Source organism: Phragmites australis, chromosome 12, assembly GCF_958298935.1.
Source record: "Phragmites australis chromosome 12, lpPhrAust1.1, whole genome shotgun sequence".
NCBI lineage: Eukaryota > Viridiplantae > Streptophyta > Magnoliopsida > Poales > Poaceae > Phragmites > Phragmites australis.
Genome location: NC_084932.1, coordinates 3,077,975 through 3,102,706, shown reverse-complemented (window position 1 = coordinate 3,102,706; position 24,732 = coordinate 3,077,975). Strand labels below are relative to the sequence as shown.

The 24,732-nt window shown below is 41.5% G+C and overlaps 1 protein-coding gene across 1 annotated transcript; it reads right to left on the bottom strand.

Annotated features, from left to right (window-relative positions):
* Positions 1-9,223: 9,223 nt before the first annotated feature.
* Positions 9,224-19,949, bottom strand: LOC133887480 (L-type lectin-domain containing receptor kinase IX.1-like). Its single transcript, XM_062327449.1, has 3 exons — positions 19,061-19,949; positions 10,640-11,159; positions 9,224-10,531 (listed from the first exon to the last, which is right to left on the bottom strand). The coding sequence occupies exons 1-3, from the start codon at positions 19,947-19,949 to the stop codon at positions 9,931-9,933; spliced, it is 2,010 nt and encodes a 669-aa protein (XP_062183433.1). The 3' UTR covers positions 9,224-9,930.
* Positions 19,950-24,732: the final 4,783 nt, after the last annotated feature.

Sequence of the window (24,732 nt, the reverse complement as noted above, 5' to 3'; positions counted from 1 at the left end):
GGGCTTTTATTTTTACACAAGAACAATATTTTTTTAAATAAAAATCGATATTACTCCACCGAATTATGGCAGTTATGCGGATACCCCCAAATTATTTCGTGACACAATTTACTCCTGACTATTTAAACTAGGTAAGTTCACCCCTAGCGATCTTTTTCTCCTCGTAGAAGTTGCATTATAAGTTCAACATTGTAAGATTTTTAATGATTTTACAAGAAATTTTGATGATTTTTAATGCATTTTTATGTCTTGAGGGTTAAACCAGTATCAGATGCTCCTAACCTATAAAAATAATCATGAAAAGTTCTTCAAATAAGTTTGCTAAATGGGATATGATGTCTTCTATCATCCAACAAGTTTTGAACTTAAAAACACAATGCGTAAGAGATGCTCCAGCCGCAAATTTTTTAACTGAGGTTGTCCGAGTGGGAAAATGATAAAGGGCGATAATGGCGACCAAATTTAAGGAAGATGGATGAATCTGGACGACAGCCACACCAAACTTTGAGAAAAACTCATAGGCGAGCTTATCTTACCAAGTGAAGCACTTAGGCGAAGGTTGGAGAGGCCACCACGGTCAGTCAAGGGGCACATGGGGGTATCTAAAAACACATAATAAATTGAGATTCATGTGGGTATTTAAAAACTATCCAGACCTACAAGTGAGTTTTTGCAATTTTTCAATAAACGAGCCTCCTATAGAATTTAAAGAAGACGCAAGAGTAGAACCCTTGTGGGCTAGGGCTTCAGGGAGAAGATCAGAACCCACATAGGCTGAGACGAACATGTGCTTACGGCCCAAATGGCAAATAGAGAGATGGGATTTGATTTTTGGAATCGCACGGCCACAGCCCACAGGGCGGAGGATGTCGAAAGGGTGGCCTTCATCGTAGCACATAGGGTGTAGGGTTTGAAAAATTACTCAGTATTCGCGAATATCGGCTAATTTGGTCCGTACTGTATTTAGAAATTAACCGATTTTTAAAGTTGAATTAAAAAAATCAAAAAATAAAATAAAAATAAAAATCACAAAAAATCTAGAAATACTAGAGACAGTTCTAAGACCTTATGTGATTTTTTTTTCAAAAATAATGTTGTTTGCATCAATTTCATGGAGAGAAAGTTTGAAAAAAAAAAAGACTGAAATGAGCCATATGAACATGATAATTTGGCCCATCATGTAAAGAAAAAGTTTAACATGCAAACACATATTTTTTTTATGTAGGAATTATCTTAAGAGGATCTTTAAAATTAGTTTCACTTCATTTGGAGTTTTATTAATTTCTTCATAATTTTTACAAAATTCACAAGCATAAAAGTGATCATGTTAAGAAACAACACTATAATTAAAATTTTCATGTCTACCATTATTTTTATACATAAAGCATAGTATAATTAAACTAACAAAAGTGGTTTCACTAATTTTGGAGATATGATGGGTTAGTTATGAATTAATCTTGTTGCAATACATTTACACAATCATACATGTTACAATAACTATTTCATGACTTTATATATTTTTAAAAGACATAGGACATGTAAGAAGACTAACATAATTAGTTTCATGATTTTTGATTAACAAAGAATTAATTATGCATTTAACTATGTTTAGAAAGTACATTTTATCAGAGAAAATATATAAATTTTCATGATTATAAATACTTTTAACATGTATATCATGTTACAAGGAAACAAAGAGTTTTGAGCGGTTTTCGCGATATTCATCAATTTTGAAAAATCATAGCCAAGCGGTTCGATGTTCAAACAGTTTTGTGAACCGTGACAGGGAGCGGGGAGGACGATCTCGCCGGTGATTGCACGGACGCACACACCATGGGGTGATCCTTGTTGGGAACTTGCTAGAGGGAAATATACACAAAGTGAAGAAATTTTTAAATCAATGTCATATATCCTATCAGTTACAGTTACATCATATTTATAGGTCATAACCAACTGTTTATTGTTATAGTTTACAATACTACCACACCAACTGCTACATTCTCGGTATATTCACGAGTAATATGATGCTATTCTAAGTATATCTAAATTATTTATAATCTTGTCCTTTATGGTCTTCAGTCGCTAGCAATGGTTTTCCTTTTGTTTGGACTCTGAAGGTCTTTGCTTAGCGGTATCTTTGACGTCCCTTCGGTTGACTCCTTCACGACGTCGAGTGAAGTCCTTCGGTCGATCTTCGAAGGTTCGACGAATGTTTTACCCATTCCAGCAGTTGGATTGAACCGCTCTTACGGTGTAAGTGTTCAAAAGGTATCTTCGATTTACCCAAAAATTCCTGCGACATAACAGATACATAACAACTATAAACTTTGTTAGTTTACGGTGGCCGCAGAGACATTCGACCCCAAATCGAGACCATTCCCCACCAGTCCTTGTACGGACGCCGGGCTTGATGATGGAGACGGCACACGAGGTGGCGGTTTACGTCGACCGCTTCCACAACCTGAACCTGTTCCAGCAAGGGTAACAAGGATCCGGGGAAATTTTCCATCTGTCTCCTTTCCCTTTTCTTTTCAAGAACACGAGTTTCTTGTGATTTTTTTAATGGTACGCATTCCTTCGAGTTCCCTTGACGTGGATAAAGACGTGAATTTGTGTGGGGATTTTAATGTGACTCCCTATGTGTAAATTTTGCAGCACGATTTGGTTCTTCTCTCCATATTTTCTCGGGAAATCTTCCTACGAAATTTTTCGCTGTTCCATTGTCCATTATGCAGAAAGCAGTGAAATTTATGTTCTTCCTTTTTGCAACTTGATTGTGTTTGCATGCAGATGGTACCGTATGAAGATTAGTGCGATTTGGGAGGAGGATGAGTACAGGGCACCCGTATCGCCAGCCAGGGTCGTACAATACGAAGGTTTTGGCATCTTTCTTGATTCGGAGATAATAAAAACCCGTACTTCATTTCTGTTTCTTGTGTTTTTTCCTTTGTGGACGTAATAATTTGCTTGCCAAGTTCGTAATGGGGTTTCTGCAACTCTAATTTCCGCTGCTTCGTCATTCCTAGTAGCTAGCTGATATGATGCATAATGCATTGCATCTATCAGGAAAGAAGCAAATTTAACTTAGTTTAGATGGAAACACTGTCCTCGTGGTCTTGTGGATTCTGACTCAATCATATCTATTTCCGTCAGCCTTAGGAAGCATGAGGAAGTTTGTTCAGTAGTTGGGGAAAATAGTTGTAGAAGTATTTTGCATCACTATTTCACACTCCTGTACCTTTTTTTGGATACTTCACTTATATTGTTAAGTAGAGTCATTGATTCTCATATTATTAAATCAACATGTAGGCCTGCCTAAAAAAGGTCACCATTGTCAATATGTTGGTACACCTCAGGCTCAGAGTTTTTATTTTTAATCTTTTTTACGGGAACTAGGAGTATTTACGTATGTTTATATCATTGCAAGTTGTCTATTGGCAGTATTGCACTACCGGTACCTCATCTTTGCTAGATCATGCAATGTTGAAGGAACAATTGTTCACCATCTTGCAGCGATTTATCATGTCTGTCCAAGCTAATCTTTGTTTTTGATGTATGTCCTAGCTAGCCTTAAACTAGAATAATCCAGAAGCAGAATGAAGTGTTAAATGCGATTTTGTTTTTATGTTGCTATTTTTGTTTACCAGTTGACTTTGAATTTATAATTCTTTGGCTAATAGATAATGACATGCTAGGTGGATTGTGCAGCTCTTGATATTGGTGCGAAGGGCACATTTGGCTTTTGGAAAATATATGATGTTTATAATAGCTTCTATACACAGCCATTTCTAGTTAGACATGCTAGACAAGATATTTATCTATTAGTTATCGTGTCTTTCTACATACCCAATAATGTTGATGAGGTTGAGTTTTACAAATTTTCTTTTTATTTATGAATTGTATTTACTTTAGCCTGATCTGTACTCTCTCTTTCTCCATTGTAGGGTCCCGCAACTTCTTCTGTTATACTGAAGTTTGAGCTCATATATATTCCAACATTCGAAAATGGGTGGTGTGTGCTTTATTTTCCATCTCCCAATTTATTTTGTGGTCTCTCGGAATGTTGCACATTGCGGAGTACTTGTGTGCATACAATATCTTACAGCCCGCATTCATCAATTCTGAAGCTGCTTCCTTTTTGATCATAGGATTGAAGTTCAAGATTCAAATGACACATATTTGGCCCCTGTCCATGAATTTAGGATCCCACACAGAGCATTTCTGGGTTTACACTCATATTGTCCTGTCCATTTTGATGCTTTCCACTCTGCGCTTGTTGATTTGACAATGCGCATAAGACTATCTCCAACTACATTCCTTTCATTTTGTTTTCTTCTCAATTCCCTCCCCCGTTACCATTCTTTTTATTTTCTCTCATCTCCAATGACTTCCTTTCGAAGAGATTCGTGAAGAAAAATGGGAGAAAATCCCGTTATAAAGGGAATGATCTTGAGAATCCTTTTGTGATAGAAATCGTAAAGGGAAATCGTTGGAGCGTTGAAGAGAAAAAAATCCCTTCGTGAAGGAATTTTGTTCCTTGACGAGAATCCCTTAGAGATGATCTAATGTACCTGAAAGCCAGTGTGACTAAATCATCACTGAAGGTACACAGGTTTGTGATGCTTTATATTTATTTTTGTTTGTAGATTCGGTTTCCCTTACAAAAGCTTGTATGATGCTACTATAACAGATATTAGATGCATGCTTTGAATGAATTTGTCTCAAACATACAGAAATCAGAAACACACATAGTAGTTAGAAATTTAATCAGATTCGGCTGTAGTACATATGTTAATGTTGTGCCAATAGGCAATAGTCATATTGTTATAGCACCAATAAACTGTGTTCTTCATTTATTACACTTCATTAAATTTATGAGTAAAAGATGGTATCTAATTCGCAGCCACCGGAGCAAGGTTTAGGCTCAAATTCATATGGTATTGTGAAGGCCTCATTAATTTCTAGGGAGGTGCTGCTTGAGGAAGTGAAGATCAGTAATGTTATTGGTAGTACCCTTGAGGATTTAGATGACGCTGACTTAACTCTTGGTAAATATAAAACAATTCAGATATCAAAGTCAGGCTTGCCTAATTACTGTAAATGGCATGGACCCGCGAAGTGCACTCGCCAGCTGATTGGCATCTTACGTGATTTTCTGGAGGTATACTTCATTTTGTCTGAAAAGGGCTATATTTTTTATATATAATATTTAATGATTAGATAAATTGTCTCAACTTGTTTCAGAGTTCTGACAATTTGGTTGGGAGCACTAATGATATTATGCTTTACTCTCTATCCAAGGAAGAATTGTTTGAGTTATTTCAAATTGTGAGCAACCAACTCTCTCTTATATGGAATACGTTCTTCAATTTCATAGGTAGGGATAAAAATCTCTCGTGCTGAGTTTACTCTCTATCTTATTTACGTTTCTGTATTTATATACTTGCAATCTATATTTTCTTATTTATTTTCGTAGAGTAGTTTATTATGATTGAATATATGTTGCAGACCTTTTGACGGTAAAGTAGACAGACTAGATAAATTTAAAGCGTATTTAGATAGAAATTAATATAAGTTTATCTTATGAAGTTTTTAAAACCGATTAAATTTTTAAATATCCTAACTCATTTCTCTCTCAGAACGTCTCCAGTCCTTTACATGGTCTTTCTTGATTCTCGAACGATGTGCAAGTGCTAAACTTATCATACTCTAAGAAAACGGATACTAATGGGAAGCATACTGCAGATCAACGCACGGTCTGTTCAAGATATGCATATTATGCTGATCCTTCATGTATTCCTGTTGTCCGCATAGAGCAGCATGTCATGGTTGTTCCACAACATGGTTCTAGCAAGGATTTGACAACAACTATTATTTTTGTGCATGGATTTCAGGCAAGTTTTTCTCCGACTAGTAACAATTATTAAAACCTTATTAGATCTGTAATATATTTTTGATATTTTTGCTCATCGTCAAAAAATAGGTACATCGTTTGGATTTACGTCTTGTTAGAAACCAATGGCTTTTGCTTGACCCTGGAGCTGAGTGCCTATTGTGTCAGATAAATGAAGACAGAACATCTGGAGATTTTAAAGAAATGGGTAGAAGGCTTGCTAATGAAGTAGTAGCGTTTCTCAAAGGGAAACTGGACAAGTATTCCAAAAATGGGGGTTGCAAAGAGATGAAGCTTAGTTTTTTGTCGGTCATTCTATTGGGAACATTATCCTCAGAAGTGCCCTCACAGGTATTTTGAAACTGGCCTTGATGATTTCCTTCCAAATAGTTAGTCCGTATGTGACTACTCTTTTCTCTCCATTTCAACAGAACCCAAATTTCAGCCGTTTTTGAAGAACCTCTGTACATACATGTCAATATCGGGGCCTCACTTGGGTTACTGATATAGCTCAAATTCTTTGTTCAATTCTGGCCTCTGGCCTATGAAAAGCCAAGAAATGAGGTGCGTCTTGTTTAGCACGATCAAAAGCCGTACAGAGTAGGTAGCTGTTGAGGTCGCTATTAGGGACCCGACAGCCCTAGCTCCGCTGGTGTTAGTTCATGGGCCTCAGATCCATGAAGCCTTCGGAGCTCTTAGGCTCTGGAGTTACATCGGAGCCTGCAGCCTCCAAAGGCGGCCACTCCTGAAGCATGTAGGGACGTCGAGTCATCAAGCTTTCATAAAGATTAGCCAGTGGGAGTCTGTCGATCATCTTGCTTGCTACGAAGTGACCAGCATGAAGTGTTGGTCACCTCGGCAGCCAGTCTTACACACAAGACAAGGTCGGCGTCTCATTCGGTGACCGACCAAGTTCACCGCCACCTGATGTCCCTGAGCTACCATGGTAGATAATATCTTCTAGGCAAGGTTAACAACACTTTATCTAGGCCCAAGCTATGTAATGTGGTCGATCATATGTCCTTGCTACATAGTAATAACTTGTATGACACGCCTCAAATAGCACTATAAATACTAGACCATGGCCATCAGACCAGGCCCTTAGATCTTTTTGCGATCAATACATTTGGTGTTATCCTACCTCTTCACCTTCTTCTCCAAGCTTTAGTCTCCTCTTTAGAAGAGGCTCTCATCGCACCTTGTTTGTGAAAGACGTTTCGTCTTCTGCCAACAATGCACCGATCGTGGGGAGAGAACACAGAAGTGCTAGAGAGGTAGGATGCCATCCAAAAAGAAGACCACCAGGGCCACAATGCAAGCGGCCAACTCCCCATCCATGCCTGTGCAAAGACCCACACGACCACCATGACCAAGAGCACGTTACGCCGGCAACCGCCCAAAACCAGGGGGGATGAGGGCCCTGAGGCCACCACTAGCCCATCCACAACCCAAGTGGCGTTTGACGATAGGGGGCCACCCGCCTCGGAGGCCCAGCAGCGCCAACGCAGCATGGGCCCCACTGCGTCCCTAGGGGCTGCAGCCAGCACCACTGTTGTGAACGCCACCTCGGTTGAACAGCAATCGCACGTGGTAGCCCTCTAGGCTCAGCTGGTGGAGCTGCAGGTGACTCTGCTGGCCATGCAGCAACCTGCCAGCGTGACCACCACTGCCCCCTTAACGGTCAACGTTATCCCGCCCAGGCTCCGGGGGCCGGTGAGGGCTTCGTCAGCATGACCCATCACCGCATTTATTCCTAATCACTGGCGTGATTCCTCTTCCCTCCCTGCGGTCAGTGCGCAGGCTCTGGGGCCTCGGGCTCACCGACGCGAGGCACCAATGCAAGACATCGACTCTCCCCTGCAGGCAGACCTACAAGTTGTACCCTTCCCTGAGAAATCCGCCCCGTTCCAGGGGCCGTATCTGAGGGCGCTCCGGAGCCTTCCCCGAGCGGCATCGTGCCCTAGGTTGGCACCCTGAGGGGAAGTTTACCCCCATAGCATCATTATGGGTGAAAGTCGCCAGGGCATCGGCCCATCTAGGGATTTGGTGATGGATGCTGGTGGCCCCGACATAGTTGACCCCCCGCGCATAGTCTCCCCGCTGTCGCTTTGAGGAGCCACCAGAAGGTCCTCCTCCCGTTATGGCGAGGACTACTTGTCTGCACCGTGGGTAGTGGCGGTGGCGGAGGTAGAGCCAATGGGGGATGGTATGGCAAGGCCAGGTGGTCAATCTGGCGGCCTGCTGCCAGCCCATGACCCCCGCGCTTCTCATCACCGGCTCTGTCCCCCGTCACATCAGCCGCTATGTGTGCTAACTGGTCGGGTGCGGTGGCTTGTGCGGCTGTTTCCTTAGTCGCAACCCTCTGGGATGCCCCGGGGTTCGCACCTTGTTGCCGTCACAGGGCCCCTAGACTGGCGAGGTCCTTGGTATCAATTATGGCCAGGGTCGTGTCCGGACTACCGCTGGCCCCAGGGTTCTTGTTTTGGCCCGTGGAGGGGCTGGCATTGGCGAAGTGTGAGTTTGGGTGCGGCAGTCGCGTGGACCTTTGCACGGGCGTGGTCGAGGAATTGGCCGCCTGGGCTGTCACCCTGACAGTCTTTTTCTTTGGTGGCATCGTACCTCTCCTAGTTTTTCTACACTTATTCTCTCCCCACGGACAGTGCCACTGTTGGTGAAAGAAACTGTCTTCACAAACAAAGTGCGGTGAGAGCCAAGTCACACGAATACCTCAAGCTTGAAGGAGAAGCGGAGAATAAGGAGACACCAAAGTTGTCTGGACAATCTTTTTCCCCCTTTGGCTTGATGGCCAAGGGTCTGTATTTATACTGATATTCAGAGTGTGAATATACAAATATGCCCCTAAGAGGTAGGCAGAGATATATGTCTTATACTGTACAACCAGAGAGCGGGCTAGCCTAGTAATTATCCATACGACTGGTAAGGCGGTTATCCTAGCGACGGGTTATCTATTTTCGGCGTCGCACTGTACCAGCATGTCAAGCAGCCACCACTTGCGCCATGGTGTCAGGCGGCCACCACTGCACCAGTATTAAATGTTGGTCACCTCACTGCACGTGGGGGGCGACAGGCCCCCTCCTGATTGATCTTTTCGAAGGCTCTGGGTCTCCAGAGGCACGGCCTCCGGGACCGTCGCGGAGCCCGGGCTGGAGCTTGACGGTCTTCGGGCCTGGACTTCTGAGGCCCAGGGACGTTGGGATCCTTAATAGCGATTTCCCCAACACCTGTGCTCTGTAGTCATCCCAAACAATGACTTCAGAATAACAATTTTTTTTGGAAATGGTTAAGAAATTAATAGCAACTCCAAGATCCAACACAAATAGTACGTACATATACCCGAGTTAAGTTATTTGTTACATCAACACACATATATAGCCAAAAACACAAATGCAAACAAGACTTGCACTATCATGTATAATGCAGTGTAGATGCATGATCCATGTTTTGAATAGCAACTGTGAAAGAAGCAAATGCATTATTAACCCCGATGGATGAGAGCTACGCATGCATACAATGATGCACGACTGATGTAGTTGCAGCCGACGATCAGCTCGCCCTGCACTCGCTCGCTCTCAATCGCTCTCTGACGAAGAACAAAAAAGTGTCGTATGTGCTACAGTGAATTCAGAACTCTGATGTTTTGAGGCTGGTTTTTGGTGCTGGTTTTGGTATCGAGCCAGCGTTTTCTTTGATCGATTAAATAGGAAAATGAGATGAAAAATACATGGGCTAGTTGCCGGACAACATAGCCGCAAGCTCGAACGTGCCATCCCACCTCCAAGCTTTGCTACCATTACTAACTGAACTCAACCAACCTGCTAACAGACTCTGTCTAACCAAAACCTGACCAAATCAACTCCTAACTGACTACTGACCGAGCACAGACCCAGACCCACTTGTGACCTGGGCTTTGCGCAAACTTATTACAAACTCAAAGAATACTGACATTATTATCTATCCCAACAACCGATAGACCCACACAAGAGTAATCCATTCATGCATGTTGCTCGTTACAAGGGCTAGCTGTCAGCTGACCAAGGTGCCTCCTGATCGATGCCCGCGTCCAGTTCGGTTGGGGCCGAACTAGTGTCCAATGAGATGAGGTCAGGCAACGGCTTGCCATGTTGCAGGACATCCATAGCTTGCCGAATGGTAGGCCGCTTGGTATCATCAGAAAACGAGCACCATAGCCCCAGAATAATCACACGCTCCATTTGACTGCTATCGAAGTTGCCTTCTAACCTATCGTCAGCCGCCTGTAGGAGAGAGTTGTACATGTACCATTGCCAGACTTGCTCCCTAACCATACCTGTTTTGCAAGCAACAATCTCGAGCAAGACGATGCCAAAGCTGTAGACGTCAGAGCTAGGACGGAACTCAACCATCCCCACCGGCTTCTTGCACTGTGGATCTAGGTAACCCTCGGTCCCTATAGGGATCGTCAGCACCTTTGATTTGCCATGTTCAACGATCCTCGACAGCCCGAAGTCGCCAAGCTTGGCATTGAAGTCGTTGTCCAGGAGTATGTTGCTCGGCTTGATGTCTCTGTGCAGGATGCATGGATGGCACTCCTCATGGAGGTAAACAAGAGCATAGCCAATGTCAATCACTATTTTGTACCTATATAGATTGACAGACATATATGTACGTACAGTGTTACATATGAATATGCAATGTTGTAGTATCATATATATTAAATAAAGGCACTTGTGTGGATATCTTAGTTACCTCGTCGCCCATGGTAGTACATGGTCCCGGTTGTATAAGTGCTCTTCCAGGGTGCCGTTGGGCACTAGTTCATAGACAAGGCAGAGCTTATCGCTTTTATTCTGCCTACACCAACACAAGAAATCAACAATGCTCCAGCTATTTTGCCGGCACCAGCCAACAAGTTTGACGAGATTCCTGTGCTTCGCTTCGCTAATGGTGTTGATTTCTGCGAAGAAGTCCTTGCCTCCTCCCAGTCGAGATTCGTTCAGGATCTTTACGGCCACCTCACAGCCCAAATTCTTCAAGGAACCCCTGTAAACCTTCCCAAAGGCACCTTCTCCAAGCTCAGTAGAAAAATTGTTTGTCGCAGAAACCAAATCGCGGTATTCGAACCGCCTAGGGCCTCCAGTTCCCTGCTTCTCAAAGGCACGGCGTCTGCTTTTCAACTTCCAATAAGAGAGGATGAACCACACCACGAGCAGCGACAGAACCAGAGCTACCGAGGCACCTCCAATAACCTCTGCCTTTTTGTCATGGCCTGCATGCATTATGGCAATTGGAACACGCGTACATATAACAATATAAGAACACAATTGCTAGTAGGTTGACTGATTGATTCAATTTTTCCATGTTCATTTCTGGGGCCCCTGCAGCTGGCCAATGTGTGTACACCAAACACTTAAACTAAAGTTGCAATGTGTCTTACACCACAGTTGTAATGTGCTTAATTTAAAATGAGTAGGGAGCATCACATTTGTTATTTTGTGGTTATTAAATTTGCTTTCTGCCAGTTGCATGAAGTGCTAAGAGATCTTTGGCCGTTACCATTAAATTTGATATTTCTTACTTTTAATAATATTCACATGTACAAGTATATTTTTATCGGTATTTCTCTATTTTTGTAGTGCAATAGGTGTAGTGGATTTAAATTCATAATTTTTTTATGTTGTTGGTTCCAATATTTTTAGTGGATTTTTATATGTTAGTATTTGTTTTACTATATCTCAAGAACAACAGAAGTTGGATGGTTAATTATATTGTAACTTGATCTTTGTAAACATATATAATGCTCAGACACTATTAAATATGAATATATATATATATAGTTAAATGCATACAATATATACACGTACTTCATAAGTTTCAGTAGTAGCTAGATTGGTAGCTAGCTCCCAAATTAATCAAAGCATTTCTTGTTTTGTTTCTTTATTGACTTATCATGCATGAACTCTTTTTGTGGCCCTCAAATTATGCAGCGTCCAATTCAGCTACCCATACGACAATAACAACATACCATGCACGAGCTCTTTTTTTCGAACATGAAAAAATAAATTGGAGCCAAAACACATTAATCATGTGGGCACATAACACTTACAGCCATATGAACTATTAATATATGCCCATTGATTATATACGTAGACAAACTTGGATGACTAGCTAATAAGATGTCTATTTTCAAATGCGGGAATTTATAACATTTCTTCCACTTAATATTAACGGTGCAGGGGACTCCGATACATATTTACTAGTCATCAAGACCGTGCATTCAGGTAGATATGTTTTTTAGATAACGAGCAGATAAATTGTGTTTCATAATCTTAGCGCCAATAAATGAACTATCATAGCAATTTTAAGTAAAGAAACAAACATAGTCCTGCATGACTATAATTCATAGAATTAGATTATGTTTTAATATGTACTGACTTGGAGTGTTCTTTCAATGTAATGAAGTTACATAATGGTCATAGTCATAGTCATACTGTTATGCGAAGGAGAGAATTTTTTTATTTTTCTTAACAGCTGTTGTTGGAGTTCATCCTTATGCACAGTTTTATTGAAATTTTAGTAGCTCAAAAATTTCGATAGCATGGAATTTCTCATCTCCCAATCACCTAAAATTGAAAACTACCTAATTAGCTTAAAATTGCAGGTACTAAATAGTATTCAATTTCTGGAAATATGTATTAATTTTAACACTGCACACAAAAGCAGCACATGTTGTTGGATGCTGATATATTGGCACATAATGTTCATTCAAAAGTAACAAAAATTAATCACCTTAAAGTTAGATGTTCCCATTAATTTTCTATAATTGTATTAAACATAGAGTTTTTTTTATCACTACTACAGAAATGATTTGTGAGACACCCCTGTACAGATGGTTCAACTGAGCCGTCTGTGCAAAGATTAATACAGACGGCTCTAAAGTAGAACTATCTCAGAAAATGACGAGAAGTAGCCCCAGGGTTGCATGATGCTTTAGTATAGACGGTTCCCATTGAAAATCGTGTGTACTATTAATACAGATAGCTCGTTATTGGAGCCGTATGTACTAAAAACCAATAATGCTAACGGAGCCTTTTGTACTACCGGCCTTATTACATATGGCTCATATTTTGAGCCATGTGTAATAATAGTGTTCCCCTTCAGTTCAATCCGACCCTTCGCGTTCCAATATTACAAACGGCTCTTGTTTGGAGTCGTCTGTACTAAAACCAATAGTACAGACGACTCCAACTAATATGATCCATATGTACCATTAATACAGATGGCTCAAAATATGAGCCGTCTATAATATGTCCTTAGTACTGACAGTTCATATTCCGAGTCGTCTGTACAAATATCTAACCCTTCGGTTCTCGAGCGACCCTTTGTGTTCCCTTACTTCGTAAGTTTCATATTCTTCACTTCGTCTTCTTCACTCTCCATCTACCCCACCCGACCGTACGCCTCTTCACTCTCTTGAGCCCTCCCACCCCTACACCCGATCTCCGTCGCCGGCCGGCCATGGAAACTCCGTCAGCACCACCATCTCTAGCCACTCCATGCTCCCCCTCGCCACCACCGACTCCGGCCACACCACCCACCCCTGCACCTTCGTTCAACGACCAAGAGGTAGCTCTGGCATTGGAGAGTTCGGATGGGGTGCAGTCTAACTCCGGATTATCAGGCTCTTCCACTGACTTAAATTGGGAACACTTCCTTGGAGAGCCGACACTGAAGAGGTGTCACATGGAGGAGAAGGAGGATGAGTACGAGGAAGAGGAGGAGGAAGATGAGGATGCGGACGGAGAGGAGTCAAGCGACGATGATGGCAGCCCCGATGACTTCTTCATCATTGATGATTCTGACAGGGAGGCGTAGCTGGCCAGGTGGTTCTTTTGTGATGGCAATTCGAAGTTCTTTAGGGTTACTTTTGCATGCGCAGTCGGGTGGTTCGTTTGTTATATAGTGACTGCTAGCTAGGGTTTGTTAAATTCTAAGTACTCTAGTTTAATTTGCTAAGAACTAGTTGGTTAAATGCTAAATAATAGTTAGTTAAATGCTCTCTGTTGTGATTCTGTTGAACTGCAAGTTGATCTGATGCTCTATTTTAAATGTCTATTATGATTCTATCTGAAGAATGTTTGTTGCTCTATTCTAAATGTTGATCTATTGTGGAAATTTAAACTGTTTAGAAGAGATTACCACATACGGCTCCAAACTAGAACTGTCTAAGAAAATAACCGGGGGGAGTTGGGACGCTTTAGTACAGACGGCTCCAAATAAGAGTCTTTTGTACTAATCAATTAGTACAAACGATTTCAATTTGGAGTCGTGTGTACAATTAATACAAATGGCTAATGGTTGGAGCCGTATGTACTAATGCAAATTGTATAGACGATTCTAATTATGAGCCGTTTGTACAATTAATAGTACAAACATCTCTAGTTTGAAATCATCTGTACTATTGGCTATAGCATCCCCTACCTCCGGCTCGAGCTTGTTCGAAACAGAACAATGCAGCTCTAGGGTTTACTATGCACAACTTTTGGAGGAAGAGGCCAAAGATTTTGACCAAAAAAATTCTAGATTTCGGTGGAAACTTGAAGATTTATTGGCATTTGTTACTCCAAGGTAAGCATTATGTTCTAATTTGGTTTAGATGGTCTAGATTTGGTTTGGAGAGCTAGCTAGATCTAGTTCTAGAATTGTTTTTCATGATAATATAGAAATGTTCTAGGTATTAGATGATGTAGATTTGTGTTCTAATTTTATCTTTAGAGATCAACTATATCTATATCTAGATTTAGATTTTTTCATGATGATCTAGAATATATTAATTGTTCTAGGTATATATGATGCTCAAAATATAGATCTCGGTTTAATTATGTATTACTATAAATGGCTAGCTTTAATATAGTGTTCTAGATAAATTTTGGTCTTTTGGTTATTGATAATTTTTTGTTTATATACCAAAATTTATTTAATAAAACCCTAAATTTATCTAGAACAATTAAATACTATATAGTATTTAACGATAAGTTTTGAATTAATGTTAGCCCTTATTTTTAGTATACATGTATATAATATAATGATAATCATTAATTATTTTTGAATTAATTCTCATTTATATTGTTACTGCATGCTTGCATGATAGCTCTATTTTGTTCGACGAAAAACTCGGTTGCTCTCTTTTATTATGTTAGTTTAACATTAATTTACTTTATACATTTTTAGATGGATCGTGGTTGGATGTACGGTTCGTGTATGAACCAAGGGTACCTGACATCTTTTGTGACAGCTGCCGAGGAGGATTGTTTGAAGAAGGGTGATGAATTTATATATTGCTCTTGTTGTGATTGTAGAAATGATCCTTTCTCTGACAGAACACAGTCCTATAGATCCAAGTGCACTTGATTATTAGGGGCTTTAAACCGGACTATACGTGTTGGACCAAACATGGTGAATAGCAGAATATATTACAAGAAGACATTGGTATCGTCGAAGAACCCTAGGTTGACGTAATAAGAGAAGATGACAAGGAATTTTGTGCAGACGACAATGATTGTGATGGTGCAGACGGTGATGACTGGGTGGGTCAGATGCTATATGATGCAAATGTGAACTTTAGTACTTAGAGACACTTTAACAAATTTATGTGCTTGATTGAGGACTCAGAGAAACTGTTGTTCCCTAGTTGCAAGCTGTAATACACAAAGTTGTCATCCGTGCTTGAACGGCTTAAATTGAGAGGAAACCATGGTTGGTCAAACAAGAGTTTCACATCGCTATTAGATCTCCTATCGGACATGCTTCCAGATGGAAACAAGCTTCCCAAAAGCACATATGAAGCAAAGCAAGTTCTTTGACCATTGAGGATGGATGTAGAAATGATACATGTATGTCTGAATGACTGTATCCGTAAAGATATATCATACTTGCATTCATGTCCAATGTGCAAAGCATCTCGATACAAGCGTAAGAGTCAATCAGACGACTACGAGGTGAAGAAAGAAATTCCCACTAAGGTGGTGTGGTATCTACCTATAATTCTGTGTCTAAAGCGTTTGTTTGCGAATCCAAGAAGGCCAAATTGTTGTGCTGGCACTCGAAGGGCCTTAAATAAGATGGAAAGCAAAGACACCCTGCCGATTATCCCTAGTGGAGAAACATTGACACGATCTTTGATGACTTTGGTGAGGAACCGAGGAATATAAGGCTTGCTTTGAGCACGGACGGGATGAAACCTTTTGAGAACATGCGCATCCGACACAACACTTGGCTAGTTTTTCTTAGTATTTACAACCTACCTCATTGGTTGTGTATGAAGTGGAAGTACATGATGATGTCGTTGCTTATCCAAGGGCCAAAACAACCTAGGAACGATGTTGATGTATACCTAAGACTAATAGTGGAAGATCTAAGAACATCGTGGAATGAAGGGGCACAAGTATGGGATGCGTACAGAAGAGACAATTTCACACTACACGCCTTGTTGCTATGCACAATTAATGATTTGCCTGACTACGTAACCATTCAAGCCAGAGTAAAGAAGAAACACGGCTTGCCCTCATTGCTTAGATCGTACCGCGAGTATGTGGCTGCCCCACTCACACAAAATGATGTTCATGCGCCACCATAGGTTCCTTAACAGGATTCGCTCGTACCACAATATGAAGGAACAATTCTACAGAACGAGAGAGAGGTTTATGTCTAAGGCACTAGAGAGAGCAAGAGGTGCACAATATGGTTAAGGATATAAATGTTGTATTTAGAAAGGGGGGTAAAAAATCTAAGGATAGCGGTGGCATGTGGAAGAAGAGATTGATATTGTGGGAGCTACCGTATTGGTAGTACCTTGAAGTTTGCCACTACATCAACATCATGCATGTAGAGAAAAATGTGTGCAAAAGCTTGATTGGTCTTTTACTTAATATTCCAGGCAAGACGAAGGACGTCCTCAACGCAAGGCTTGACTTGGTTGATATGAAGACCAGGCCCGAGTTGGGAACTAAGCCCTTCGAAAAAGGTACCTCTAGCTTGCTATACTCTAAAAAAGGTAGAGAGAACTGAACTGTGCTGGTGCTTTCATGGTGTAAAAGTTTCATCCGGTTACTCCGTCAACATCTCAAAACTTGTTTCGATGTAAGATTTGAAATTAGTTAGCATGAAGTTCCATGATTACCATGTGTTGATGATACAGATGCTTCCTGTTGCAATCTGAAATATCCAGCTAACCTATTGCGAGACACAATCATCAAGCTATGTTACTTCCTCAACACAATTTCTCAAAAGGTCATCGATATCAAAGTACTAAATGTTTTGCAGGCCGATGTGGTGAAGACACTATGTCATATTGAGATGTATTTTCCTCCGCCGTTTTTTGATATCATGGTACATGTTATCATTCACCTCGTGAGAGAGATAAAGATATGAAGCTCGGTATTCCTACGTCAAATGTACTAGTTTGAGATGTATATGGGAATTCTCAAGTAGTATGTATGGAACCGATCTTCTCCAGAGGGTAGCATCGTCCGGGGTTACACAATCGAAGAGGTAGTCGAGTTTTGCATCGATTACATGGAGCAGCTCAAACTAATAGGTGTGCCCATATCTCGCCATGATGGGAGGTTGGATGGAAAGGGGACCATATATAGGAAATCAATCATTGCTGACTTTGGCACGTTATCTAAAGCTCATGTCACGGTCTTGCAACATATGATTGAAGTATCCCCGTATATGCTAGAAATCATTGGCTCTAATCCACCAAAATATCCACTGGTTAGTGTAATTACAGTATATTAAAATGCATTTTTCATCTTTGTGTTATCATTATTGTGCCTAACTATTTTAATTTTCTTCTACACATATAAATTTCCTACAAATACGCTCGAGAAGGACATGCTCACATTTATTAAAAAAATGGCTCATCCATTTCATACATGCGCAATGCATAAACGAGAGCAATGAATTTCATGATTGTGACAACTTTAGGAGATAAGTTTGTAATCTCAACAGAAGCTGGTTGGTTTAATATATTAAAATAATTGCATCTTGCAGTTTATATATTTATTATACCTTTTTGGCTGATGATATAGAAAATGAAGTAAATGAACTTATTATTTCTTTTTTATTTAGTGTGCTAAAGCTAATTTGTTGGTTTATGTATTGTCAGGCTTTATTGACTTAAGAATAAGAATGAAGAGAGCTTTACTTTGCTTTGAATGAAAATAACAAATCTAAAGGTCAAGTGCACTGTGAAGCCTCCATATGAGGCGGTAAAGACGTTGTAAATGTTGCGAGCCTTTGTTATGACTTAGTGATCCAAATCAACAATATTGACATTTTACATATGTTTATGACTTAGTGAGTTTCATAATGACTTTGTATAATATGTGTAGGACTTTGTGACATTGAATGAAGATGTTTAATGTGCTGTGTGTATGACTCGATCTGTTATGAATGGAGTTTGAATCTGTTATTGTATGATCTGGGCTAGGTAAATTTAGTAATGCATAAATTTAGTATTGTATAAATGAATGTACATACAGTTTTATGCACAAAACCGTCTATACAAATCTAATATTACAGACGACTTCAAATTGTAGCCGTCCGCACTAATCAAATAGTACAGATGACTCTAGACTGAAGCCGTTTATACTAATCTTATAGCAAAGATGATTCTAGTTTGGAGCCGTCTGTACTATTAGATTAATTCAGATGACTCCAAACTGGAGCCATCTATATAAATCTAATAGCTCACATGGTTTATATGAGCTATTAGATTTGTATAGACGGCTCCGGTTTGGAGCCGACAGTGCTAATTATTTGTACAGACGGTTCAAAAACGGTATGTACAAAAGGTTTTTGCAGTAGTGTATAATTGTACTTGCAAGGGAATTCTTATTTTTTTAAAAGAATCTTAACTCCAACTTTGCTAGAATTGTGCACATAAGGTAATTAATATGAACCATTGCAATATGTGTTATAAAGATACTGTAAAGAACGGAAAGCATGGAAACCCTCAACTAAATGACCTTAATTTTATCTGTATGCTGGAGTGTTTGGACTTGGAGTATAGAAAAGCAAAGCTACTAGTACGTGTTTTATCTTTTAGAATATACCTAAGCAGTTTGAATGCTTCTCTAAGAAACAAGTGTAGATTCATTGTGCTACCTTTGGGGGGCGCCGGAGCAAGAGTGGAGTTGAAAGACCATGCCAGCATCTGATGGAGCTCTATGGCTCTGCCCGTGGATGCCGAAAACCCCACCGCCACCTCCGGCGGAAGCCAGTATCGGATGGAGCTTGTGTTCGGCAAGGCCGTACTGACCTCCACGGGGTGAGTAGAAGGATGGTCATCAAACTGCAGGGAGGCAACCAGTTTCCTGGTAGTATTGTGAAACCTGATGGTCGCCGTCATGGATCCGTTGAGCGTGAAGCGGGGCAAGCTAGTGGTGTTCACGGACTCGATGGAGCCAATGTCGATTCCAATGTGGTCGAAGGTATTGGGGTCCCATTTTCTGTTGCTGAACGTGTCAAACTCGACGGCGACGAACTGGTCTGCGCCGTTGGCGGAGAGCGGCTTCCCACTAACTAGGCCGAGATTGGCCCCACCGGAGGAGACCGGCAGTCTTGACGGGTAACCGGAGAGGAAGAAAGCCATGCCGTCCCCCCTGTTGTTGGCGGTGTCGTTGTCGTATAGGATCTTGAAGGTGAAGCGCGTGCTGAAGCACGCCACCTCGCCGGTGGTGTTGTCGTAGAACGGCACGGCGTGGGCGTACGACATCCGCCCCTGGGAGGCTTTCATGTTCCCCATAGACGAGTCGTAGGTGAGGTCGATCAGCTTACCGTGCCTCGTCGCGTCGCCCTCGAACCGGAGGTCGTGTGTGTCGTAGCTGGATTCGTTGGAGAAGTTGAAGCTGAAGGAGAATCGTGGTGGTGGCCAGTTTGCTGCTGCTCCAGCATCTGGAGCATCAAACGATTGAAGTGATGAGGACACGATAAAGCAGGCGAACATGAGGAGGAGGAAGAGGAGCTGCTCGCTGCAGCTTGCAGGCGAGTCCATGGCCACAACGGGGATTAATGGTTCGTCTACCTACCAGCTTCTCATTATATAGATAGATATCCTTAACACTTTGGGTAACTAGCGGAAACACCAATTCACTTCCGAAATTGACCACAAATCTATGGACGCTGAGTTGGTTCCTAGAATTGCCTGCCCATGTCACCTTGTGCACCGACAAAACAGCTTTCGTGACTTGTTTGATCATTTTTGCAATAGATACATTGTATTTGCACCCATCACAAGTTGTTGCACCTCTAGCACACTTTACTCATAAAATTATATAACCCACAAGACACCGTAACTTCATGATGTTTTCTGATAGTCGACCCACAGAAAGAAAACATTACAATTACACGGCACTGGACACCCAATCAATTGTTATGAAATTTGGCAGTAGCCTATTGTCTGGACACTTTCCTAGACAATTTAGAACAGGGATTAAGGGAAGTGAAGGCAGATTGTATGGAGTAATGACGCACATGCTTTGATTGATCAGCCTTGCGGCAAATATATAGAGTACATGGATACACTCAACTGAAAAGGAAACTAACCCTAGTACCAATCGTGGAGATTGGATTACAGAGATAGAAACAAATTACGTGCTAGTTATCGGACGTGGCACGGGAGAACTAATTCAGTGAGACTGGGCCCATCAGCATTTCTCGTTTGAGCACCCGAAATGAATTTCTTTTTGGGGTTCAGTTCTGAAACGAGGAGGATGGCAAGGATGTTAGTGCTGTATTCTCTGTGGGGTTAAGGAATCAGTTAACCATATTTTCTTTGGTTCCTGTATATCAAAATTCATATGGCGTTACATTAAAGAGGCTTTTGGATGGAAGGATATTATCAAAATAAAGTATGTTAGCTGTATTGCCGCTAGAGTCTATCATGTGATCCTCGGGCGCCAAGTTGGCCGCGGAGTGCCGTTGTCGGACGTGGGGCACGGGACAACTAATTCAGTCAGGCTTGGCCCATCAGCATTTGTCGTTTTGAGCAACCGAAATGAATTTCTTTTTAGGCTGCAGTTCTGAAACGAAGAGGATGGCAAGGAAGTTAGTGCTGTATTCTCTGTGGGGTTAAGGAATCAGTTAACCATTTTTTTGGTTCCTGTATTTCAAAATTCATACGGTGTTACATTAAACAGGCTTTTGGATGGAAGGATCCTACCCAAATAAAGTCTATTAAGGATATGTTTTGCGACGAACGCGGATCCTCTAACTTGAGGCAAACTAAAGTCACCGTAACTTTAGTTGATCTTCGGCTGTTGGAGGGAAGGTGGAAGGATGAGATCATTCGCTACAGTAACCGATATACAGTAAAACGCACATTGCCTTATAAACAGTAAAACTAGCTGTGAATTTACTGTTCTGCATTGTAGCACCACACATTTTGCTGTCCCGATGCGCCTTTACCGCCTCAAGTCAGAGGATCCGTATCCGTTTGAGACATGGTTGCACCAAAATTGCTTTGCCTCAAAAGCTAGCTAGGTTGTTCTTTTTTTGTTGGTTTAGCTTGGGCAAATCTGGAAGACGAGAAACAAGATGGGGATAGAAATGCACCAAAATTGATGTGCTCTTTTCTATCATCTCTTTCATTTAGAAGTGGAGGATTCTTAAACCAGAGGAGAAGCGGAAGGTGGAACAGGCTGTTGAGATTCTGATGGTGTGGACAATGTCTTTTGTGTGGCCAAGAAAAAGGACCTACATCTCTGACCACGCGTAATCAGAGCGCGAGAATCCTTTACTACTAAATGCATATATACGCTATTTGTAGCTTTTTGGATCCTTGTCAACTTGGCCCCCAGGCCATGTCCCAATCCTAGCATATCTTTAATGTATCAGTCAGGCCTGCTGGAGGATAACCAAATCTGTCTCCTACTGCTCCTCACCGAACAGGAGCCACCAGAGCCTACAGCTCCCTTGCTGGCCGCACCACGCTGGGAATCCAGCCTGCCCACATGCAGGCCCTAACGCAAACACCTGTCCTTCTCTCTGAGTCCCTGACCATTTCCAGAATAGCACACATGGTTCTTTTTTTATTCGGGCTCAACTCACATGACCATGAGGACAGACACGTGCATGCAAAATCACCTCCATGCACATGCAAGGTTTTAAATGCACAGGTATTTTTAATCACCCAATCAAAGTCCATAAGCACTTAATTAATTTGGTCCACGCAATACCAATTGTGGCTCGATCCTGTTCGCTGCGAATTACAAACACATGCAATCTTAATAGGTAACCTTTTTTAAGGCAACAAGATCTTAAAAAGAAGCAACCACATGGAGCGAAGGTTTACTTAGCAACTCATAAGACAAAGGCTAAAGATAATCATGAGCATCTGGTAAGCTATATACATTCAATGTTTTTACAAATATTAAGTTGTTAAATGATTTAATGAGTAAAGTATGCATGTATTCTTCGCTTATAGGTATAATTGGAAAACATAATCGATCAACAACCAGAGTTAGCAGAAAATAATCTAGGAAGAGTTGCATGGCAAGGTGATGCTTTGCATCAAGTTTTGGGGAAAGAAAAACCTGGACAAATGCATGGAATGGGTTTGCTTCCAATTCCTAAACAAGTTTATGATCGGATACCACGTCAACTCAAGAACATTAGAATCACTACAATAGATGGATCAACATCTGAAGATGAGATTGATGATAGAGAGGAATGGTCAGATTTTGGGGAACATCTGCGAAAGCAAGATAAAATTCTTCAAGATTTGGTAAAGAAGCAGCAAGAGCACTATGAGAACAATGAACTAGCAGAGATAAATTGCCGTTTTTTTGACTTTCATATCAATGTTGTATTCAAACTTGCCTTTTCTTTGTAGGAAAATGGTCAAACAACAGAGTATAATAATTTCCAATCACAAGCAATAATACATTCTAAAAGAAAGGTATTTGTCAATATTACCAACTAATGTTAGTAGATAACATTACAGTTGAGAGAGATGAGGAAGGAGTGGTGTACCCATAGTTCAGGCTAGGGTTATTTGTGGTGGCCAGGGGCCGGTGCATGGACTGAGTCCATGGGCATGGCTGGGGGCTGGAGTATGGGAGTATTGTGCATAAGGACAAATGATCAGGGATTCCTATGAAAGCTGGAAAAGTTGTACTATTGATGCTTGGTGGAGATTCCCTATAAAAGATGTTGCTTTGTGTGATCATCTCATTCTGCAGAAGTTCAATAAGGAGTTATTGTTGCCTCTGCATGGAAGACAGGGAATCCTATGAAAGTATTGGACGTAGAAAAGATGTGTTGGCATAATGATAAATCCCGACCATTTCATTGATGAAAGTAAAGTATATCACATATAAGGCTCATCGTAAGCATTTGTTGTCTGTATGTGTCTATAGTACATAAGGCAACATACACCAACTCGTACCCTATCCCTAGACAATCTATGACAAGTTACAATGGCATGTAGTACCCTATCACTAAATGAAGCATACCTTATGAAAAGACAGTTTTTTGGGTGCAAGAAAACTTCTACAAGGTTGGTGGAAAAGATGGAGGCTTCTCATCCAGATATTCCCAGCGGATCTCTTGAAAGTTGCATCCATAGGGGTAGGGCTTGCTGCACATGTACCCTTATGTCAGTCCACGTGCCACAGGCCCTGGCATAACCGGTAGGCCACACATGCATTATGGAGGAACTTGCATGTTACCGCATGTAGTGAGGTACTTGTCCCACCACTCTTCATTGAGCTCCTGTAGCCTCATCTTGGGCCGTTCAACATCCGCATGTCTCATTGCCTCAGCCTCCTCGTAACCGTAGTTGATGTTCACGTGCTCTTCTTCGTTCGTGTATCACTCGTACTTGCACATAGGTTTGGCATCCTGTTGTGGGGAAGCAGGTAAATCCTGTTGGAGGGAAGCAGGTAAATTAGATGAAATTTTTAACACGATAGGATGTTATGTACACTTACCCCACATCAGTACCAAGCAACTGTGGTAAGCAGGAACGGTTTCTGGCGTTCTATTATACTGCAATCGCACCGTGGCATGCGTGCCTCGTGCGCTTCTATCTACAGCTCCATCTCCCTCTTCTTCTACTCTGGGTCTTCATTTCTCTTTCGCTCTCCGTCCTCACGCTTGAGTCTATCAAGGGTGTCGTGCTATAGCTCGTAAGAGCCCATCTTTCCCTTACCCTTGTTGGACCTAGACCTGAAAGCCATGGATAGGATTGTTGTGGAGATAAAGCAGTCGGTCTGTATTCACTGATGCGTATTCATCCTTGGGGTTACCCTTATATAGAGTAGGTGGTGGTGGCCTGTGTTAGAGATCTCAAGGAATCCAGCCATGTGTTAGAATCGAGTCACGGGCACGTAGTTTGTAGTCATGGGCTCGCTGTTTTCAAGTGGCGGTGCACGGACCGAGTGATTGGTCATTGCGCATGCCATTAAAGCCATGATTCCTGCGCTATAGGTATAGGCCCATAGGCCCGTTGTAGCGGCCAGTGCTACGAATTTGATGAATCATGTGCTCTAGCATCTTCTCTGACTGATCCATCGATTATTGGCAACACGGATTGGTTTATTTTTCATCATGTAGGAACAGTCTAAACTAATGAAATAGAAAGCTAAACAAAATAAATAGTCATGTAACAGTCTGAACAAAATACATTGACTAAGCATACAAGTAAAATAGACTACGCCTGATCCCTACCTTGGCCCCTACCCTGACCCCTATCATGGGCCCTACCTTTGGCATGCTTTGGCCTATGTGCTGACGCTGGGATGCTGCCTCCTCCTCCTCTCGAGGATGGTCGTATA

Coding starts and splice junctions, on each gene's coding strand:
- LOC133887480 (XM_062327449.1), bottom strand. CDS start 19,949: ATGGACTCGCCTGCAAGCTGCAGCGAGCAGCTCCTCTTCCTCCTCCTC. Junction 11,160..19,060: donor TGCTCCGGCGCCCCCCAAAG/GTAGCACAATGA, acceptor TAATGCATGCAG/GCCATGACAAAAAGGCAGAG. Junction 10,532..10,639: donor GTACTACCATGGGCGACGAG/GTAACTAAGATA, acceptor CAATCTATATAG/GTACAAAATAGTGATTGACA.